Raw genomic sequence first — 17,794 nt, 5'->3', positions numbered from 1 at the left:
CGGAGGTCAGGCCCTGCCCGGCCCTCGTTGCTAGGGGTGGCGGATGGCGGTGGCGGCTCCTCCATGGGGCAGCGGCTGAGAGGGGACCCTGCAGCGGCGGCCGGGACGCGGGGACTCCCCGTACCGGAGCGAGGAGCCTTCGATGGGGGGAGGCCGAGGCCTCGGGGTAACCCGCTGACCCCCTCCCCTCACCCGGGCCCCGGCACCGCGCTGCCCGCGGCCCCTTCCTCTCAGCCCCGCGCCCCTGTCCCGCTTCCCCCTCTTCCCTCTCCACCAGCTCCTTTGTGCTCCCCGTCCCGTCCCCATTTAAACCCCTCTCTCCCCGCTTGCGTCTCGCTTCGCTCCACCTCCATCTCATCCCCTCAGCTCCTGCCTGTCCAATTGTCCTTTTAACCTGGTCCGGCTCCTCCAGTTCATCTGCATCCCAGCGACCAAGCCAGCCCTGTCCCGCTTCAGACAGTCCCCTTTTGGACCGGGAGAAAGCGAAGGGGGGAGGGAGAGTCCCCGCTTGGAGGGAACAGATCCCAGTTGTGAATGGTAACGAGCGAAACAGAGCCGCCCCCTTCACAAATACAGTCCCCATCTCCTAAAGAAGACGATGCAAAGCAGAGCCCTGTCATGTGCATCTCAGCTCCTCAGGCGGGGACGGGAAGCGTTTGGAGCTTGTCCACCTTTTTCATGCTTAACGAGCTAGATGAGGAAAATCTATCCCGTTTGTGTTTCTCTTTTTGTTTCTTTCCAGAAAAAGGGGGAGAGAGAGAAAGAGGCTCGTATTGAAGCCAACCAGCTGCGCTTCTGAGTGGGAAACTGGACCGCGCTCATGGCTTGCTTTTCATTTCCTTTAACACATCATTATCTCTGAAAATGAACCTTTTTGTGAAGCTTTTCTCCTAACTCTTCTTCTTCCTCTCTTCACGAGGTGGCTGCTGTGCAAGGGAAGAAATGGCATGAAGTAACTGACTCCGGTATAAAAGCAGTCTGCTTTGCCAAAGTGCCCAGTGAGCAGCACTGTCACTTTAATAATTCCAGGTCAAGGGATTGCTTTCCTCGTTTTTTTTCAATCCTCTCTTTTAATACATGGGAGGATCAGAGGGACATTAAAGACCATAAGGCTGGGTGGCTCGCAGATAATAAAAATGAAAGTGACTGCCCAGTGACTTCTGTTGGGTAAGAGGGTGATGTTTGAAGGCTGTTTGGTGAGGAAAAAGGGACCTTTTCAGTCTGCTCTGTAGTCACCTAATGCATAGCTAGCAAAATTCATTCAAGAAGTGAAAGAAGTTAAAAGAGTCCCTTCGGATTGGTTTTGTCTTCCTCCTTATTTGGATTCTTTGGGCATTTTTTGTCCTGCAGATAATGGTTTTGAGCATGTACAGGTGGAGGATTAAGACAGCTGCCTAGAGATGGACTGTGCCTTAATTGTATTACAGAAAACCTTTTAATTTTCAAACTTTGCTGCCAGAAGAGGAGTTCTAATAAGGTTTTGTATTCCCAAGGAACAGTTTCTCTTGTATTTTTATAGATTCAAATATATTTTAAAGAAATTGAAAGCATCACTTAAAAAAAATATCAAAAAGCTTCTTTTTTCCCCCCTTTTTTTCCCCCTCTTTTGTGGGAAGTGTTGGAAGCCCAGTTCCAGAAAACAGCAAGTCTGGATAGAAGTGAAGACTGAAGCTGCGTTCCCTAACTGAACTGCACAAGTGGTTTGCAATAGATAGGCAGCTCCTGACCTCGCAAAGGGTTCCAGTAGTGCATCGGTAATACCAGTAATAAAGTACTTGCAACCAGATTCAGAAGTAGGAAGAAGAATGCCAGTCAAGAAGAAAGGTGGGCTATGAAGCTTCATATCTCATATTGCCTCTTCATTGTGTTAATTGTGCATTTCTGTTAATTAATTAAAAGTGTTTTAATGGGGGATTGAAATGGTTTTTCTTTTGCGCTGAAAATGGGAGAAAACTCTGTGCACTTACAATACTAATTCTACAAAGTATTTTATGCTGTGTTTTAAGACTTGTGGTGTCAAATGTGGCCTCAAATAGTGATTTTTGTAAAGATCAGCCATCAGAGATGTTGAGCAGACACCAGGAGGAAAGCTGGGCAGTTGATTTTGTGAGAAGCCTCTCTTACAAACGCTGATGAATTTCAATATCATAGGTTCAGTCTGTTGTCTATACATGTTTGGTGAGTAAACATCAGCCATGAGAAGCAGCATAAATAAATAACAAAGTTTCAGGACTCATTTGAAATAAAAGTCGTGAGAGTTGAGTTTTGAAGGTGATTTGAATGTGAGGTTTTAAATGCGAGTTGAACTAACTTTGTTTTCCATGCTTTAATACAATATCAAGGCACTACCTTTGTGACTGTAGTATGGCAGCATTTGGGAATAAAGACTAGGCTTACATTTTGCCCCTTCTCTCCTAAAGTTTATGGTTACAGCAAGTATAGGAGCAGCTTCGGAAAATGTGGTTTCCAGTGTTCAGACAAGAATTGGGGAATATATGTGGGCAAATTCTTACTCTGAAAGCACTTGTAGACCTGAGGTTATTTCTGGTGCCTTGTAATTATGGCTTTGATTTAACATTTCAGAATGTGCTCATAAAATAAATGGCACGTGAACCTTTTCTGTTTGGCTCATCCATCCAGATGTCCCTGGATCTGATGATACCAAAACGAGGGGGAAGGAGCAAAAAGTCAGTGTTACACAACAGGAATGAAGATATAGTCGCTGTGACTATGGATTCTTGTAGGAATAACCATTATTAAATATGAGTTAACATTTATTATGTAAATAATGATAAAAACCATGCAGATTGCTAGGATAATTTTTATACAGACAACAAAAAAAATGAGATTTAGTGGTTGCATTTTAACAGATGACAGCATAGAAACGAATATTCAAAACTGAAATGTTTTAATGACTGTCATTCCTGTAATTACAATTGTATGTAGTAAAGATGGGAACGTGTATGAAGCAGCACCATACCTTAATAATTCATCCTACTGTGCTGTAAATGTGTCACCCTGATGCACTGGTGAAGCTTGTGCACTCTGCCTGTTCACAGAAGGAAGATTAAGACTGTCTTTCCACCTTTTAAGTCTTACTTGTGAGTTGGGTGATTTAAGGATGTTTCTGTGCCGGATGTTCAGCTGTATTGCAGCTTCTACTTGCTGCTGGATTTTTAGGGTGAAATCTGGGCTGCTTTGTGCAGGCAGTTAAATGGGAATCACAAGTGGTCCCTTGTGGCCTTAAAAATGCTGTTTGTTTTGAGATAGTCTGAATCAGTCTTAATGTACACCAAGGCTTTAATTTCTTTGGCTGCTTTATGAGGGTATGTATTTGGACAGCTTTAAAACATAAGTTCAAGAGACCCAAATATCCTCATTGAAATACTTTAAACTGCCACATCAGCCAGTGTACTGAGGTTACCAGCGTGAAAGCATTTGGGTATTAAAAGGATATTGTTAAAATGTATTTAAATATGCAAATTGCAGGATTAAAAATGTTAGTGAATCAGCAACTTTATCATTATAATGAATGACTGAATTTGTCTAGTTCATGCAATAGACTTTAACTTTCTAAATGTAATTACAAGCATTCTGGCAACTTGAAACATGCTACCATTTAAAAAATCTGCTATTGTTACAAGTAATCCCTGTTACTCCTTTGAATATTAGGGAGATTAAGGAGATTTTTCTGCCCCCCCTCCCCCTTTTTTTTTCCCCCATTTATTTGCATTATGCTTTTAACAGCACTTTGTGTCTTAACTAGCTTCACATTGCTGTGGATTTCTTTTCCCTTTCTGGTCTTATGTATTTGGGAGTTCATTCCTATTGTCTTTCCCACCCAAGCCATCTGTAGAAATCCCAGTGAGATGCTCTCTTCCAGGCTGGGCAGAAGTATGTATTTCAATAGCAGCATCAAGGACAGGATTATCCCTCTCCCTTTCAGCACTTCTTTATGTGTTGCTATTTTGGCTTTGATCAAAATATTCTCCTAAAATGAGGAATGAGACAGAGAAACCTTTAAAATAAACCCAAGGTTTGAAATATCCTGATACTTATCACTGGAAGTTGTTAATTTTTGATTTGGCATTGACCAGTTCTGGTCTTTCTAAAGAACAGCGTATGGACTTTGTGAATTTGCCTTTGAAAGAGCTCTCACATCCAGTACTAGTCTTCACATTTCACATAGCTTTGGACCTGGTTTACACTTTGCTGCTCAATACCATCTTGCTTTTAAAAGCCAAGGTCTGTTTAGTAAGGAAAACATACTTAATAAAAGTCATATAACTTAGAGGAAGTATTGTTTTCTTACAGCTATGGAAAAAAAAAATGCTTGCTCCTGGTTCTGCTCATGGTCGTGTCTGTGTGATTGCCTTTGCCTGATGTACTACAGTGAAAGGATTTTGTTTTCTCACTTTATTCTGGTGGGAGATAATCCTTCACATTCCCAGCAAAACCCCCCCAGGAGGCAAGGCTGGAAAGGGAGACTGGAGTAGCCTTCAGGCACTGAATGTGCACCCTTTAGCTAAAGGGTGAGACAAGCGTATGGATTATTGCAGAGTTGCCGAGTCGTTAAACAAATGCCTTTTCTCTTTGGCTTTTGGTTGCTCATCTTTCACTTAAGTATGCTTAAAATTCTAAATCAAACCAGCCATTTGATTTTAGTTACAAAGTTACTTGTTGGAGAGTGCCATTGAGTGATGATACAGGATGAAAAAGTAAATAAATTCATTATTGAGAAGTAGAAGAATTGAGAAGTGAATAAATCCATTCTTTTCACTTGATTCTTAACTTTCACAAACAAACCAGGTTATGTATGACCACAGGTCTTCGTAACTAACTTATGGAACTTCTGGGGGAAAGCTTTGCTTCAAAGTGAAATAGTACTGCCATAAAGAAGAAGTGAACTCAGGTTACGAAGTGAAGTCGGTTTTTTTGTGTGCTTTTAGATGTTTTCTCTCTCTCCCTCCCTGAGTTACTTAGCTGAGTTGATTTCTGTTAACTCTTGGGGACTATATTTAGATCTGTAATTGCATATCTTTTGGATTCATCTGCAGAATAGTTAAGAGCATAAAATGTTACTGTAATTCATTCATGCCTTTCACAGTGATGGAAAGAACTAATTAAATGCATCCTCCTCTGTGATTGAGACCAGATTCCAGTTTTGGAGCCCTGCTTGTGATTCACACGGAGATGGCAGGAACCCCAGCATAAAGATGCCTGGTTGCACATGTGCTTCTAGACTAACCCTGTCATTGTCCCTACACATCTGTCTGTGTCTAGGCAGTCAGAGCTACTTGAATGTTGGGATTTATACTGCCCTCATCCCGTTTTCCGTCTCTGAGAGTGAGAGGAATTGTATCTTTACCCAGATGAAACCTGTGGGCTGCTAATACCATGTTGACTCACCCACCTTGTAGCTGGTTTATCTAGAGGCATGCTGTTTCTGTTTTCCATGGAATAGCATTTTTTGTCATACCTCTTATCAGAGAATCACAGAATGATTTGAATTGAAAGGAACTTTAAAGCGCATCCAGTTCCAACCCCCTGCCACGGGCAGGGACACCTTCCACTAGAGCAGGTTGCTCCAAGCCCCATCCAACCTGGCTTTGAGCACTGCCAGGGATGGGGCAGCTACAGCTTTTCTGGGCAACCTGTTCTAGTGCCTCAGCACCCTCATAGTAACGAACTTCTTCCTGGTACCTGAAATCTAATCTCAATCCCCTCTCTGCCAGTTTAAAGCTATTCCCCCTTGTCCTGTCCCTGCATGCCCTTGTAGAAAGTCCTCCAAATTTCTTGTATAAAGAAATGCTTTTAAGAATATGTTTTATTAAGCACATCAATGTCAAGAATTCAAAAGCCTCAATCTGATCCCCTGTGCACTGCTTCAGTGCCAGTTAGAAGAATCTGACTGACAGGCTTTGTGAAATACTAGATTTTGTAGTGGTAATGCTAACTTTTATTTGGCTGGTGTGTTGAAAGGAAGGGGTTTAAAAACAACTCAGCAGCAGGTTCTAAAGCAAAGTTCACCAGATAAAGCTAACTCCCATTAATGCACTGGAGTTCTGGTGCCCTAAATCTCTTTAAAACTGACAACTTCTTTTTAAATAACAAAATTTCAATAAGGAGTCATAACTTTTTGTGCTCAGAAATCTTAGTGAATGTAGTTGTAGGCTCCTTACAGCAAGAGATCCAGCATGTGCTGGAGATTTTATTTTTCCCTTTCACTTCTAACAAGTCATTGGTATTATAGGCTTTTGTCTTTTCAATAGCTGAATAGATATTCTCAAGTAAGTACATGGCTAAAAGGCTGCATTTTTCACTCCAAGTTCTGTTCAACTGCTTCTCATTTTTCCAGTACATTGAATGGGAGCAGTGCAGTGCTGTCGGTTGTCTTTACAGACTGTGGAAAGAGCAATTTTAGTTTTCCAAGAGTTAAACAAGTGGCAGAAAATTGCTATCTAAGCTTTGCCAGCTTTTACCATAAAGCCTCGATTTAAAGATGTAACTGCCTTTATGGCAGTAATCTTTTCCCAGCCAGGCATTGTTTCCTCTGTGAGAAACAGTGATGTATTTTACACACAAAAGGGCATTATACAGAACAATTCTTTTTTACATAAATGCAGGCTGCAAAGTGAAGTGGGAATGGTGAAATTCATATTCTTTTTCCAGCTCTACCATTGTTCTGGTATTCATCAGCAGTAATGAAGATCCATCCCATTTGAGTTCCCTCACCTATGCAGGGTGCCCAGGTTGTTGTCCTGAAGGGCTGCTTTGGCCAGCAGAGAGAAATCCGCCTTCAAAGGGCATTTTAACCCACCTAAGATCTGAATTGCCTTCTTGGCAGTTGTCATCTCCTCTTTTCCCCAGATCATAGGGTAACCACACTAACTCACTTGCCTCAGATGATGCCTCAGTCTCTGCTATAAATTTCAGTGGAAAAAGCCTCTCCTTATCTGAGATATTTATGAAAGCTGACGTGTGTTCTATGGGTACTATAAATTAACACTATTCATTATTTTTATGGGGGAAAATAGTGTAATACTGAAGGCAGCCATAGTGTTGATACAGACACAGGAGGCAGCTGTGCATCCTCTCCTCCTTTCCTGTTAAGTGCATATTGCAGTTAGTAGAAGTAACTATTTTGCATTATAAGCATTTATTTTTCCTCATTCTCCTTTCTTTCTGTATTTGTTCCAGATGGCCAAGTTAGATGTCAGGGGGTGACCACAGAGAAAAAGCTGAATTTGTAACTAGTGGCCAAATGTTGTAAAAGATGATTTTGCAGACCCAGAGTCAGCAAAATGAGCAAAATCTGCCTTACTCAGATCTGCTTGTTTTGTTCAGGTCATGCCAGGTTCTTACTGCTTCTAAGAATTTAAGGTCTGGTTTACTATTGTGTCTTCTTGTATTTACTATAGATTAAAACAGTGCCAAAAACATCTTTAGAAAACTAAAGATCATGCTTTTTCTTGACATATTCATCCCAGGAATAGCCAGCAAAGCTGCCTTGACCTGCTGGGTGATTACCGTAGTAACCAGCATCCAAAATAAGTGGGGAAAAAAGTTTGCTTTTGAATGGCTATGGTCCAGATGAGCTTTTGAGGGCATTAAACTGTCTTCAGCAGGACAAGTTAGTGCAAATGTCCTTAAGTCTGACTTCACTTTGGGATTAAGATGTCAATATTTCCTTCAAAACACATTGGGGAACTGAATCATTTCCTGGAAAGAGGAAATCTGGATAATTTATAGTTTTACAAACAGAAACCAGTATTTAGGTTTTAAAAGGCTCTTCTCTCCCCTGGCTGTATGGTATATTTTGCGTTATGCTGTAGTGGAATAATTCAAGTCACCTTACACTTCGCACCTAGGTGTTCTCTACAGTAGTGCTGCCTTGCAGTTGGATGCCTACTGAGCTGTGCTTTTAACACAAAGTATAACACAGAGGTTCTTAAATTAAAAGTTCCAGTGTGAATGTAAGAAAATGTAAGACCATGATGCCTATTTTGATAATAAATAAAGGCAAGTTAATCTCATTCCATTTATTTTTCATCACTAGAAAGATGTTAGTGTTACTGAATTTACTTACTTCTACTTTGTTTTCTTTTATACGATACAATACTTTGTATGAGTTTGGAAGTTACTTATTCCTGAACAGACATCTTTTTGTTAGCTTTCTGTTTCATTCCAGCTTTCACATTTATGTTAATTTTTATGCTGAATATTCTCTTAAAGTAAAAAGAAAAATAAATCACAGCAGCTCTATTAAGTAAATAACTCCTGGTTTTTACTCTTGCAACTTTACATCAAGTTCCACTAGTTTTCTGTTTCACGTCCAATTAGATTGTAAGCTCTTCAAAGCAGGGCTCTTTAATAATTTTACACTGTTAAGATGTCAATTTACATTTATTCCGCTGCATAAAGAAGAGGTTTTCTTTTGGTGCTACATCATTTTGGGGGTTAGTGGCTTCATTTTTCATTCTGTCTTCGTATTAGCATTGTTGATTTAATATAAGCATTTGTACACCTAGATTGTAACACTGTGATGCTTGAAAGGCAGAAACAAGTAGTTCAGGTGAAACTACTTATAATTGCAGGGTTTCTGTGGGTTTAGAAGGAATCTCGGGGCCTCAGAATCTGCTCTGAGTGTCTCAGGACATAGAATTTGAGACAGGATCACTCACAAGCAGGCCCCACATTAACCTCCAACATGGCTGGGGAAAAAGCTCACTGATGAAAAGGAATGGCCCTGGTGGTGTGAGCAGCAAATACCAGCAGTTGCTAAAGCCCTTCTGAAAAGATCCCTGAAAAGAAGTGATGGGGTGAGTCCAGAGGAGGACACAGAGATGCTCTGAAGGCTGGAGCAGCCCTGCTCTGGAACCAGGCTGAGAGCTGGGCTGATTCAGCCTGGACAAGAGAAGGCTCCTTAAGGTGAAAACTTAGAGCAGCTCCAGTGCCTAAAGGGGCTACAGGAAACCTGGAGAGGGGCTTTGGACAAGGGCCTGTAGGGACAGGGCAAGGAAAATGGCTTTAACCTGCCAGAGGGGAGTCTGAGATGAGCTCTTAGGCAGAAGCTCTTCCTTGTGAGGGTGCTGAGGCGCTGGCACAGGGTGCCCAGAGAAGCTGTGGCTGCCCCATCCCTGGCAGGGTTCAAGGCCAGGTTGGACACAGCAACCTGCTCTAGTGGAAGGTGTCCCTGCCCATGGCAGGGGTTTGGAGCTGGATGAGCTTTAAGGTCCCTTTAACCTAAACCAGTCTGGGATTGTACAAAGAATCAAGGTCCCAGAGTGGTAATGATAATGGACTCTTCCATATTGAAGTGTGACACAAAATGAGCAGGTTATACACTAAAAGCTAAGTATTTCTTTCACAATTTAGTTGTAGTTTACAGGAAGGGATGCGTAGAGAATGCTATCTATGGGATTGCAGGGGTCAAGTATTCCCATCCATGAGCACTAATGCAGGAATGTAGCTTCACTTTCAAGATGCTTTTTGCTAAGCAGAAATGCTGGAGAAAAGTTTGTGATTTTATGCTGAGCCAGTCACTTGCTGATCTTTGTATAGTTATCCTGTTCCTTGGGTGAGTACGGTTAATCAAGTTTAAAGGTATGTATCTATAACTAAAACATATGCAAAAGAAGCACTTTAATGTAACAAATGTATGGTGACGTTGTAAAATCAAGTGTGGAGATACTTGAACAGCAAACATAGCTAATCATCACTGATAACTGGATTTTTCTTAAGAAACTGTTTTTTTTTGTAGTAAATTAGACAAAAAGTCTTAACAAGCAAGCAACAAAGGAACCTAAGCACTATATTATTAGCATTGCTTCCCAGTCATTTGTGTTTCTGCCCAGCTTCACCCACCAGGCAGTGTTCTGTGGCATTACCAGGTCTTCAGCCAAAGTTTAGAGGTTGTGCTTTAAGATAAATTGAATACCAGAAAAGAGAATAAGAGGCTTTGGAGATGTAAACCATGGACAAATGTTGCAGGGGGCTGGAACTGTTCAGCCTGGAAAAAAGGAGACTGAGTAGGGGAAGGACAGGACAAATCACACAATATAGAAGAGGCTATAAAGGGGGTGATGGTGGTTTGCTTTCCACATCAACGTCTGGAGGACAAGAAGAAGTTGTCCTGATTTATAACAAGAAAGACATTATGTAGAGAAACAACCCACTAAAACCTCCAGGCACTGAAAGCAGATGGTGAGGGATCTTGTGAACTTTGTGGGACTGTGCAGTTGGACACTCATCTATGGGATGGATGACTGGAAGTCTGGGTCCTTCTGCACAGCAGGGAGGTAAACTGCAAACCTAACAGGGCTCCTCCGGGCTCAATGCGTCTGTAATTCCTGTTTCTCAGTGAATTCAGCTGACACAGCATAACTCCCGCCCCTCAGAGCAATCTGACTTGCAGATCATTCATCCCTCTCCACTGCATCATCTGCACAAATCAATATTCTGTAACAAGTGACTGCTGTGCAGCTTCCTCTCTTTGATTGCAGCCTTTTGCACCAGCTATTTGGAGCACAAGGACCTGCAGAAACACAACTGCATCTTAACACTGCTCAGTGCAGAGCTGCCCATCCTTCTTCCTCTACTCCAGTTTCCCTTGGCATTTGGATGCCTGCTTTCCCCTTAATATACCTGAACCTGTAATCCTACCTTGGTCTATGAAAGATGCTGTTGTACTTGCATAGCGGTTCTTCTCACAGGCTATTTGTTCCATTTCTTGTCTGCTGACAGCGTCAAGCTCTGGAATAGCACCCCTTTACAACCAAACTGTTCCTAAATTTGTGTTTTGCAGGGCAGCAATCTGTGCAGAGAATTCACCAAGGCTGTGGTTAACTTAGGGACGTTGCCTTGCTTGTTACAGCGAGGGCAGCTCGGAATGCACCCTTACCTTTAAATATCATTCCTTGAAAGAGTCTCTCCACTGGCCCAAGGTTAATCTTCACAGACCACGTGTCAATCTCCTCTATGTGCTCATCCCAAAAGCTGAAACCCCAGTAATAAACGTGCCTGGTAATCCATTAAATGACCAACCCCCTCTTGTTTTCCCTCTCAGGACAGAAGATGGGTTTATATGTTGTGCATGATCTCAGGAGCTGTTATTTTTAACCCTTTTGCTCGCTTGTTGCGAGTGCTCATCACGGGGTGATAGTATTTGTCACATACGTAATGCCTTATGTTACCTCAAGGTTGCATAGGCCATATGTTGCCTTTTCTTGGTAGTTCTGTTGCGGTTATGAAGTGCCTGAGATGCTGAGAGCTTTCTGGTTTGCACAGGGCCATGTATTGCCTGTTTGTGTTCCCTCTGTGCAATCTGCTACACTAATTTGTGTCTCATGTTGATGTTTATATGTAAATATTTTATGATTGTCATTTATCTGCTAATTCTCAAGCCTTCTGAAGCGTTGCAGCCTACAGCTTGTGTTTTCTCAACCGTCTTAGTGCACTGCTTCATGTGTCTCTTAAGATTTAACTGGTTTACACCTCCTGTGTGTGTGCAGTGTTGCAAATTGACAGCATTTATTCCTTTGTGTTTGTTGTTGTGTGTGAAGATTGAGAAAGGTAAATGAGTTAGTGATGGCTTCGGGATCACTCCCTGTGCAAGTCACCTGCTTCCCCCCTGTTACTCATTGTAATTATTTGAGCTTTCCAAAGCAGAGGATCAAATCAAGACATTTTACAGTGGGACAGGGAACAGTGTTTGCTCAGACCTCGGGTTCTGTCAGTGGTCATCTTAACAAAGGTGGGAACTCCCCAGGAGTAAAAGCAGGTTTTGAGGTCCTTTTCGTCTGAAGTAAGCAAAGTTCACTGAGAAGACTCTCTTGCTCTCTTTCGCGGTGCTCTGATTGCATTTCTCACTTCTATTTTGGCTGCTGTGTTTTTCCTCCCCCATTCTCGATGCCTTTTCCAGCTTTGATGCCCTACATTTTCCCTTTTCTGGTTGTTCAGAAGCTGGAAAGCGTCTCCTGAAATGTCTTGGCGTGTTTTTCTGTGCCAGGCTTCACAAGGCAGAAAATAATCAAAATTTCTCTTAGGAAAAGGAGCAGATACAATTAGAAAAAGAAGAAATGTAAATAAAACCTCCCCGTCCTCTTATCAACCCCATTGGTTAGACCTTAACTGCTGTTAAACACCTCTCACTGATGAAACAATAATATTTGCTGTTTCACACAGCATTTTTCCATACTCTTTTTGTTCACAAACCCTGATGCCAGTGGGAGGAAAGAAATGCAAATATAATCCTAAACTTACCAACAGGCTGTTGTGGATCTATTTCCTGACAGGCAGTGGCTGCCTCCTACTGCTCTGTGCTGGGGCAGGGCACTGTAACCAGCTGGCTGTGATTTCTTGCGTGTGCAAAGCAGAAGTTTCCTGTTCTTGCTGAGTTTGGAATCGAATTGAGTCTTTTTCTCTCCATCTTCTAATCTACCTTGCTTCATAGCAGGAGTTCAGTGATGGGATCATATCCCCATGGAAGGCAGCGGCAGCTGTGAGCAGGCTTTGTAAAATCATGGAATCACAGAATGGTTTGGGTTGGAAAGGACATTAAAGCTCATCTAGAATTTCTTCTTAACATCTAGTCTGAATCTCCCCTCTTTTGTTGTAAAACCATTCCCTCTTGTGCTGTTTCTACAAGCCCTTGTAAAAAGTCTCTCTTCAGCTTCCTTGTCAGCCCCTTTAGGTACTGGGACGCTTGTGGGTGTTCAAAGTCTAGCAGTTTGTCTGCAAAACCACTGATTAGTCCTGGCCAGCATTGTATACGGGTCCATATAGAGTCCGGTCTATATGACTTTGTTATGGCTAGAAGGAGCTCTAAGGGCTAGAAAATATGTACGAAACAGCACCTGCCTGAATTACTTGTTGCTTCCATCGTCTGTTTCTTTGTTTTGAGTGATCATCATCCAACATGCTCTGGTTTGAGGAGTTTCAAAAATGGGCCTTCTTGCAGACTGGTTTTGAGTAAGTTGTAGCTTTCTCATAAAGTTTCAATTCATTCTCAGTCAAATCTTTTCCAATTTAAGTATTGAAATTCATAGCTACTCCTGTATTATCTTCAGATCTCATATATTTACTTCATCTAAAGAATAAATGGCCTGAATTTGGGAGGTATTTAGGAAAACTGTTTCCTGCATCCTGCAGCTGTTCCCATAGATGTTATGTTGTGTGAACTGCCATGGGCGGGCATGGCTGTGTCATCATCTGTCCCATGTGAAGGCACACATATCAAAGATGTTTTAATGAACACATCAGTGTTAAATGCTTCAGTAAGTGTAGTTAGATGAACTCAACTGGCGTGTAAGTGAAGTCCAGAATATGTGAAGTCTAGAACATATGTGAGTTTTGTAGGACTGTATCTTCTGTTTTTTGTCAAAGGCATCTTTCAAAGCCAATAGGATCAATAGAAAAATAGTGTCATAATATGCAAAGAAGCAGAAAGGAAAACTAAAGCTGTGTCCAGCAAACCTCATGGGGCACAGCTGACACTGACTTCTCCGTGGTCTTTTGTTAGCAGACAAAGGACCTACTCAGGATCCACATGGAGGCCCAAACCTTGGGATATCGCATCATGTATATTCAGTGGACTTGTGGTCCTGCTTGAATTTGATTTTGGTATCATTTGCACTGAAGAATAGTGGTACCATAGAACAAAGATGTTTTGGTTGTATTTGTGTATGTATTACCTGTCAGTAAGGTACAGAACTTGTTTTGGCTGCTAAGAATTAACCCTTTACTCCCTTGGATACTGTATTCCCATGCACAGAGTGATGCAGTCCTTCATGACAATCACAAGTCCTCCATTCTTCTCAATGAGAAGGATATGTGGGAATTCAGCTTCATAAACTTTGGTTTAATTTGGGTGACAGGGAATATGGTTCTTATGTGACTATTGTGCAGGCAGTCAGTTCTTGCAGCCAAATGTTATTTAAGCTTTGTAGCTGTCAAGCGGCCCCAAAAGGCAAAGTACTGGATGTTCTCAGCTGCTTTGGCTATAACTGGAAGTTGAAGATGGTTATTATATTGCAAAGAGTACTTAGTATTCTTTAGACATAGTATATTATTGTATTATTTAATGCTTCTGTTTGATTGGTGTGCAGACGCATGAACAGGGTTATGCCTCATCATGCTAAATACTGTACAAATCCATATAAAGATCTAGTCCCAAGTGATTTATAACCAGTAAAGTTCATCAAAAAGGCTGAAAGTTGCTTTTTTGAAAGCCTGATCTAGTGCCAAAATAACTGGAGATTTGAATAGTTTCCATAAGCCCTTGGCTTTTCAGGGATGCTCCAGTTACAAAGCCTCTCTCCCTGACGTGTAAAAATGCTCTTGGTCAAGGTACGTTTCTGGCTGACACCAGAACATCAGTGGTGGCTTTCAACATGAGCAAGGCAGCCTGGGTGTCACTGGATCTCCCAGGACATGCAACCTATCAAAGGTTATCTGGAAAACTGGATACACTGCTACTGAGTGTGATTGCATGGGAAAAAGCTACAAGTCCATGCTTAAGAGCTTAGGAAGGGAGTAAAAATGAATTTATCCTATTAAAGCTAGAGAGGAAAATTAGGCAGGAAGATAATTACTTGATCTAGGATTTAGCCAGGATTTAGAGTTAACACTAGAATTGTGCCCTGTTGCTGGTTGTTCAGTTTGTAGAGTTTAGGACTGTTTTGGGGTCAGCTAGTAGTAGGCTTTTTTCCTCTTCATGAGGTGAGAAATGATTTAAGTGAACAGAACAACTCTGCTCATAATCCCAAAGGATGCTACTTTTTGTAGCTGTTTTTTAAAGCAAGAACCATACACTTCAGGGAAGGAATGATTTATGTCAGTGTGCTTCACCAAGGGACTAAGAAAGAGAGAGTGGTTGGTAGGGTGTCTGTCTGGTGTGGAATAAGCATTCAAATCCCATTTTTCTGGTTTCTCAGACAGTCCACTTCTTAAAAATGTCCTCAGTAATTTGCAGTGGTTTTCCACTACTCTTTGCTGCTTCTCTTTAATATAACTAATGTATTCATTGCATATGCCTGTCTGTACTAGGGGAAAGGTGAATGCCTGATTCCAACCCACAGAATCATATCTTAAGATTCCTAGAACGGTTTGGGTTGGAAGGGACCTTAAAGCTCACCCAGTTCCAGCCCCTGCCATGGGCAGGGACACCTTCCACTAGAGCAGCTTGCTCCAAGCCCCTGTGTCCAACCTGGCCTTAAACACTGCTGTGCCAGCACCTCAGCACCCTCACCGGGAAAAATGTCTTCCTTATATCCAATCTAAATCTACCATTTTCCAGTTTAAATCCATGCTTTAAGTTATTAACAAATTATTTTATTGAGGGCTACCAGAACTCTCAGTATATAGGTGAAGGCACATGTGTCACGGGTAGGTCAGACACAGTCATGAAGCCAGTGAAAGGTACAATGTGATTATTGTTTTCAAGGCAAAAGAAGCTGAGCTCACATTAGAATTAGTTCTCTGTTCCTAACCATTTCTTGGGAATATCCTAATCATATCCTACTGGGACCCAGAAGTTTGTTTTGAGGCTGTGCTTTTGGTTTGTGTGACCCATGCTGGGAACCCACCTGTGATGTGATCTGGCCTTTAAAAGAGCTGATCTGTCTCTATAGATCACAAGTGGGTTCTAAGCGCGCTACTGGCTTTAGCTGAAAACAAGGCGACTGCCTAACCCTTCCCTGTCCCAGGGGCAGCTCACATAGAAAGAAGGGATTCCTCTTGGAGACAGCCTCAAGGTGGGATTACATCAGAGAGCTGTGAGCTCCTTCATGGTATAAATGTCTGCACTGATATAAAGTGCTCCCTTATCTTCATAAACAAGTTATATATTCATGTATTTTTTTCTATATCTGTGAGCATTTATGTACATTTAAATACCTTTTCATTCATGTTTTTCGTTTCTCTCATAAGATGCTTGTGACCAAACAGATTTTCTGTGAGGAGAAAGAAAAGAAATTGCATCTTCTTAAATGTTAATAATATTAACAGTTTTTCTCTTCATCAGGGATTGCAGTGATAGGGCAAGGGGTGATGGGTTCAAACTTAAACAGGGGAAGTTCAGGTTAGACATAAGGAAGAAGTTCTTTACTGTGAGGGTGGTGAGGCACTGGAATGGGTTGCCCAAAGAAGTGGTAAATGCTGCATCCCTGGCAGTGTTCAAGGCCAGGTTGGACAGAGCCTTGGGTGACATGGTCTAGGGTGAGGTGTCCCTGCCCATGGCAGGGAGGTTGGAACTGGGTGATCTTACGTCCTTTCCAACCCAACCCATTCTATGATTCTGTGCTTCCATGATTAAATATTTCTTCTTTTTAGTTTAGGAATGTTATCAACTTACAGAGTAGAAGTCTCTGCCGCCTGTGAGCTCATCTGTCACATCACAAGGCCCACACTACAGGGATTGTGTTCATGAGCTTTGAATGAACAAAGACAACTTTTATATAATGAGGAAGTTTTCTTTAGGTTATTTAGAGAATGATAAAAGCAGTCTGCTTTGCCTTTCCAAGCCCTTGTACAGTACTTTATTGAGTTTGAGTTTAATCTAAGTAAGCAGTCTGAACCTCTCCTGGTAATGAAGCTTGTATAGATATCTCAGTGTCACATATATATGTGTGTGTGGACATTTCTGTGAGCTAGCTAGGATGTGGAGAAGAGAAGGTGAAGTCTGATTCTCCATTTTCCTCTATTTTCTTATATGGAAGATGGTGATGGTTAGATTTTCTACAATTTAGATGTCACTCATGCTCTTGGCAAATCACTGCACAAAGATAATAGCAGCAGGAAGAGCAGAGCTCTGTGTCTCTGGGCTCTTACAGAAAGGCTGGATTGCTGCATCTGAGCCAACACATGAATGGAAGTCTGCTGTTAAAGTCTCATTTTTGCCAGAGAGGTAGGTAGCAATTTTATGTATTGAGGGAACAGAAAAAAAACAACTGTGCTCTTGGACACCTGCCTTTAGATACACATCTGCTATTCAGAGAACAGAGAACTGACTGCTGTAGATGCAAGCAAACACTTTTATGCCTTCTTTGTATATGTTTTAAGGCCAGTTCTCCTGCATGGGTATCCATAATGGTTATTGTCTGTAAATTTGAAGCTTCTGCAAGTTGTAATTTGGTCCAAACCCCATGGCTTCCAGCTGGTTTTGGGTGAATAGAATTTGAACACTTCTTGTAGATGCCATTCAAAAGATCATTTTTCCTTTGCAGGGAGATCTCTGACATACAGTAATCTTCTGGTTTGCTGTTGGGTTCATCTCTCTGTTTTGCCTATGTTGCTGATGGTGTACAGCTAATGATAGGATGCAACATCTGTTCTAAAAGTTCCTTACATGTGTGAAGTGTGCCTTTAGAAATGTAAAGTTAATATTTGAGCATTTATATACTTTCCAGAGCAAAGAAAAGACTTTTTATGTACTTGTTTGTTTCTAGATACTGACCGAGCTTTGGTGCTGCTGGAAGAATACTGCAAAAAACTAAGGAAGCCAGAGGAGCAACAACTGAAAAAAGCCATCAGAAAGGTGATGAGCATCTTTAAGAGCAGCTTGTTTCAGGCACTTCTAGGTAGGTACTAATGATTAATACTAAATGTATGCTCTTGAAGGCCAGAGCTAGGACAGACCTAGTAACTTTCTTATTGGTCACCATTCATGTTTGCAATGGAACAGCACATTGAGATGATCCAGGTCCTCTGTGGGGAAACTCATTGTCCCGATGTTTCAAAGGCATTTTCTTATTTATGGTGAGAAAAAGACTAACAAAAACCTCATGCCAGTTAA

General features: G+C 41.6%; 1 protein-coding gene across 3 annotated transcripts in view; it reads left to right on the top strand.

Moving 5' to 3' along the window:
• The first annotated feature begins 10 nt into the window (after positions 1-10).
• DLG2 (discs large MAGUK scaffold protein 2) overlaps positions 11-17,794 on the top strand; it is a 995,744-nt gene continuing 977,960 nt past the window's right edge. For 2 of the 3 annotated variants that reach the window (XM_057396723.1, XM_057396722.1), the window contains exons 1-3: positions 11-166; positions 743-1,824; positions 17,448-17,579. In XM_057396723.1, coding sequence (XP_057252706.1) covers positions 1,806-1,824; positions 17,448-17,579 — 151 coding nt within the window. In that variant the 5' untranslated portion in view covers positions 11-166; positions 743-1,805. Of the gene's footprint in view, positions 167-361; positions 538-742; positions 1,825-17,447; positions 17,580-17,794 lie in introns of those variants that run through there. The other variant, XM_057396721.1, reaches the window with a different exon arrangement.

This window comes from Pezoporus wallicus, unplaced genomic scaffold (genome assembly GCF_028554395.1).
Source record: "Pezoporus wallicus isolate ANWC-B61680 ecotype Strahan unplaced genomic scaffold, APGP_CSIRO_Pwel_v1 contig_13458, whole genome shotgun sequence".
Classification (NCBI taxonomy): domain Eukaryota; kingdom Metazoa; phylum Chordata; class Aves; order Psittaciformes; family Psittacidae; genus Pezoporus; species Pezoporus wallicus.
Note: the sequence above shows the minus strand (reverse complement) of the source record. Positions and strands in the feature narration are given on the sequence as shown.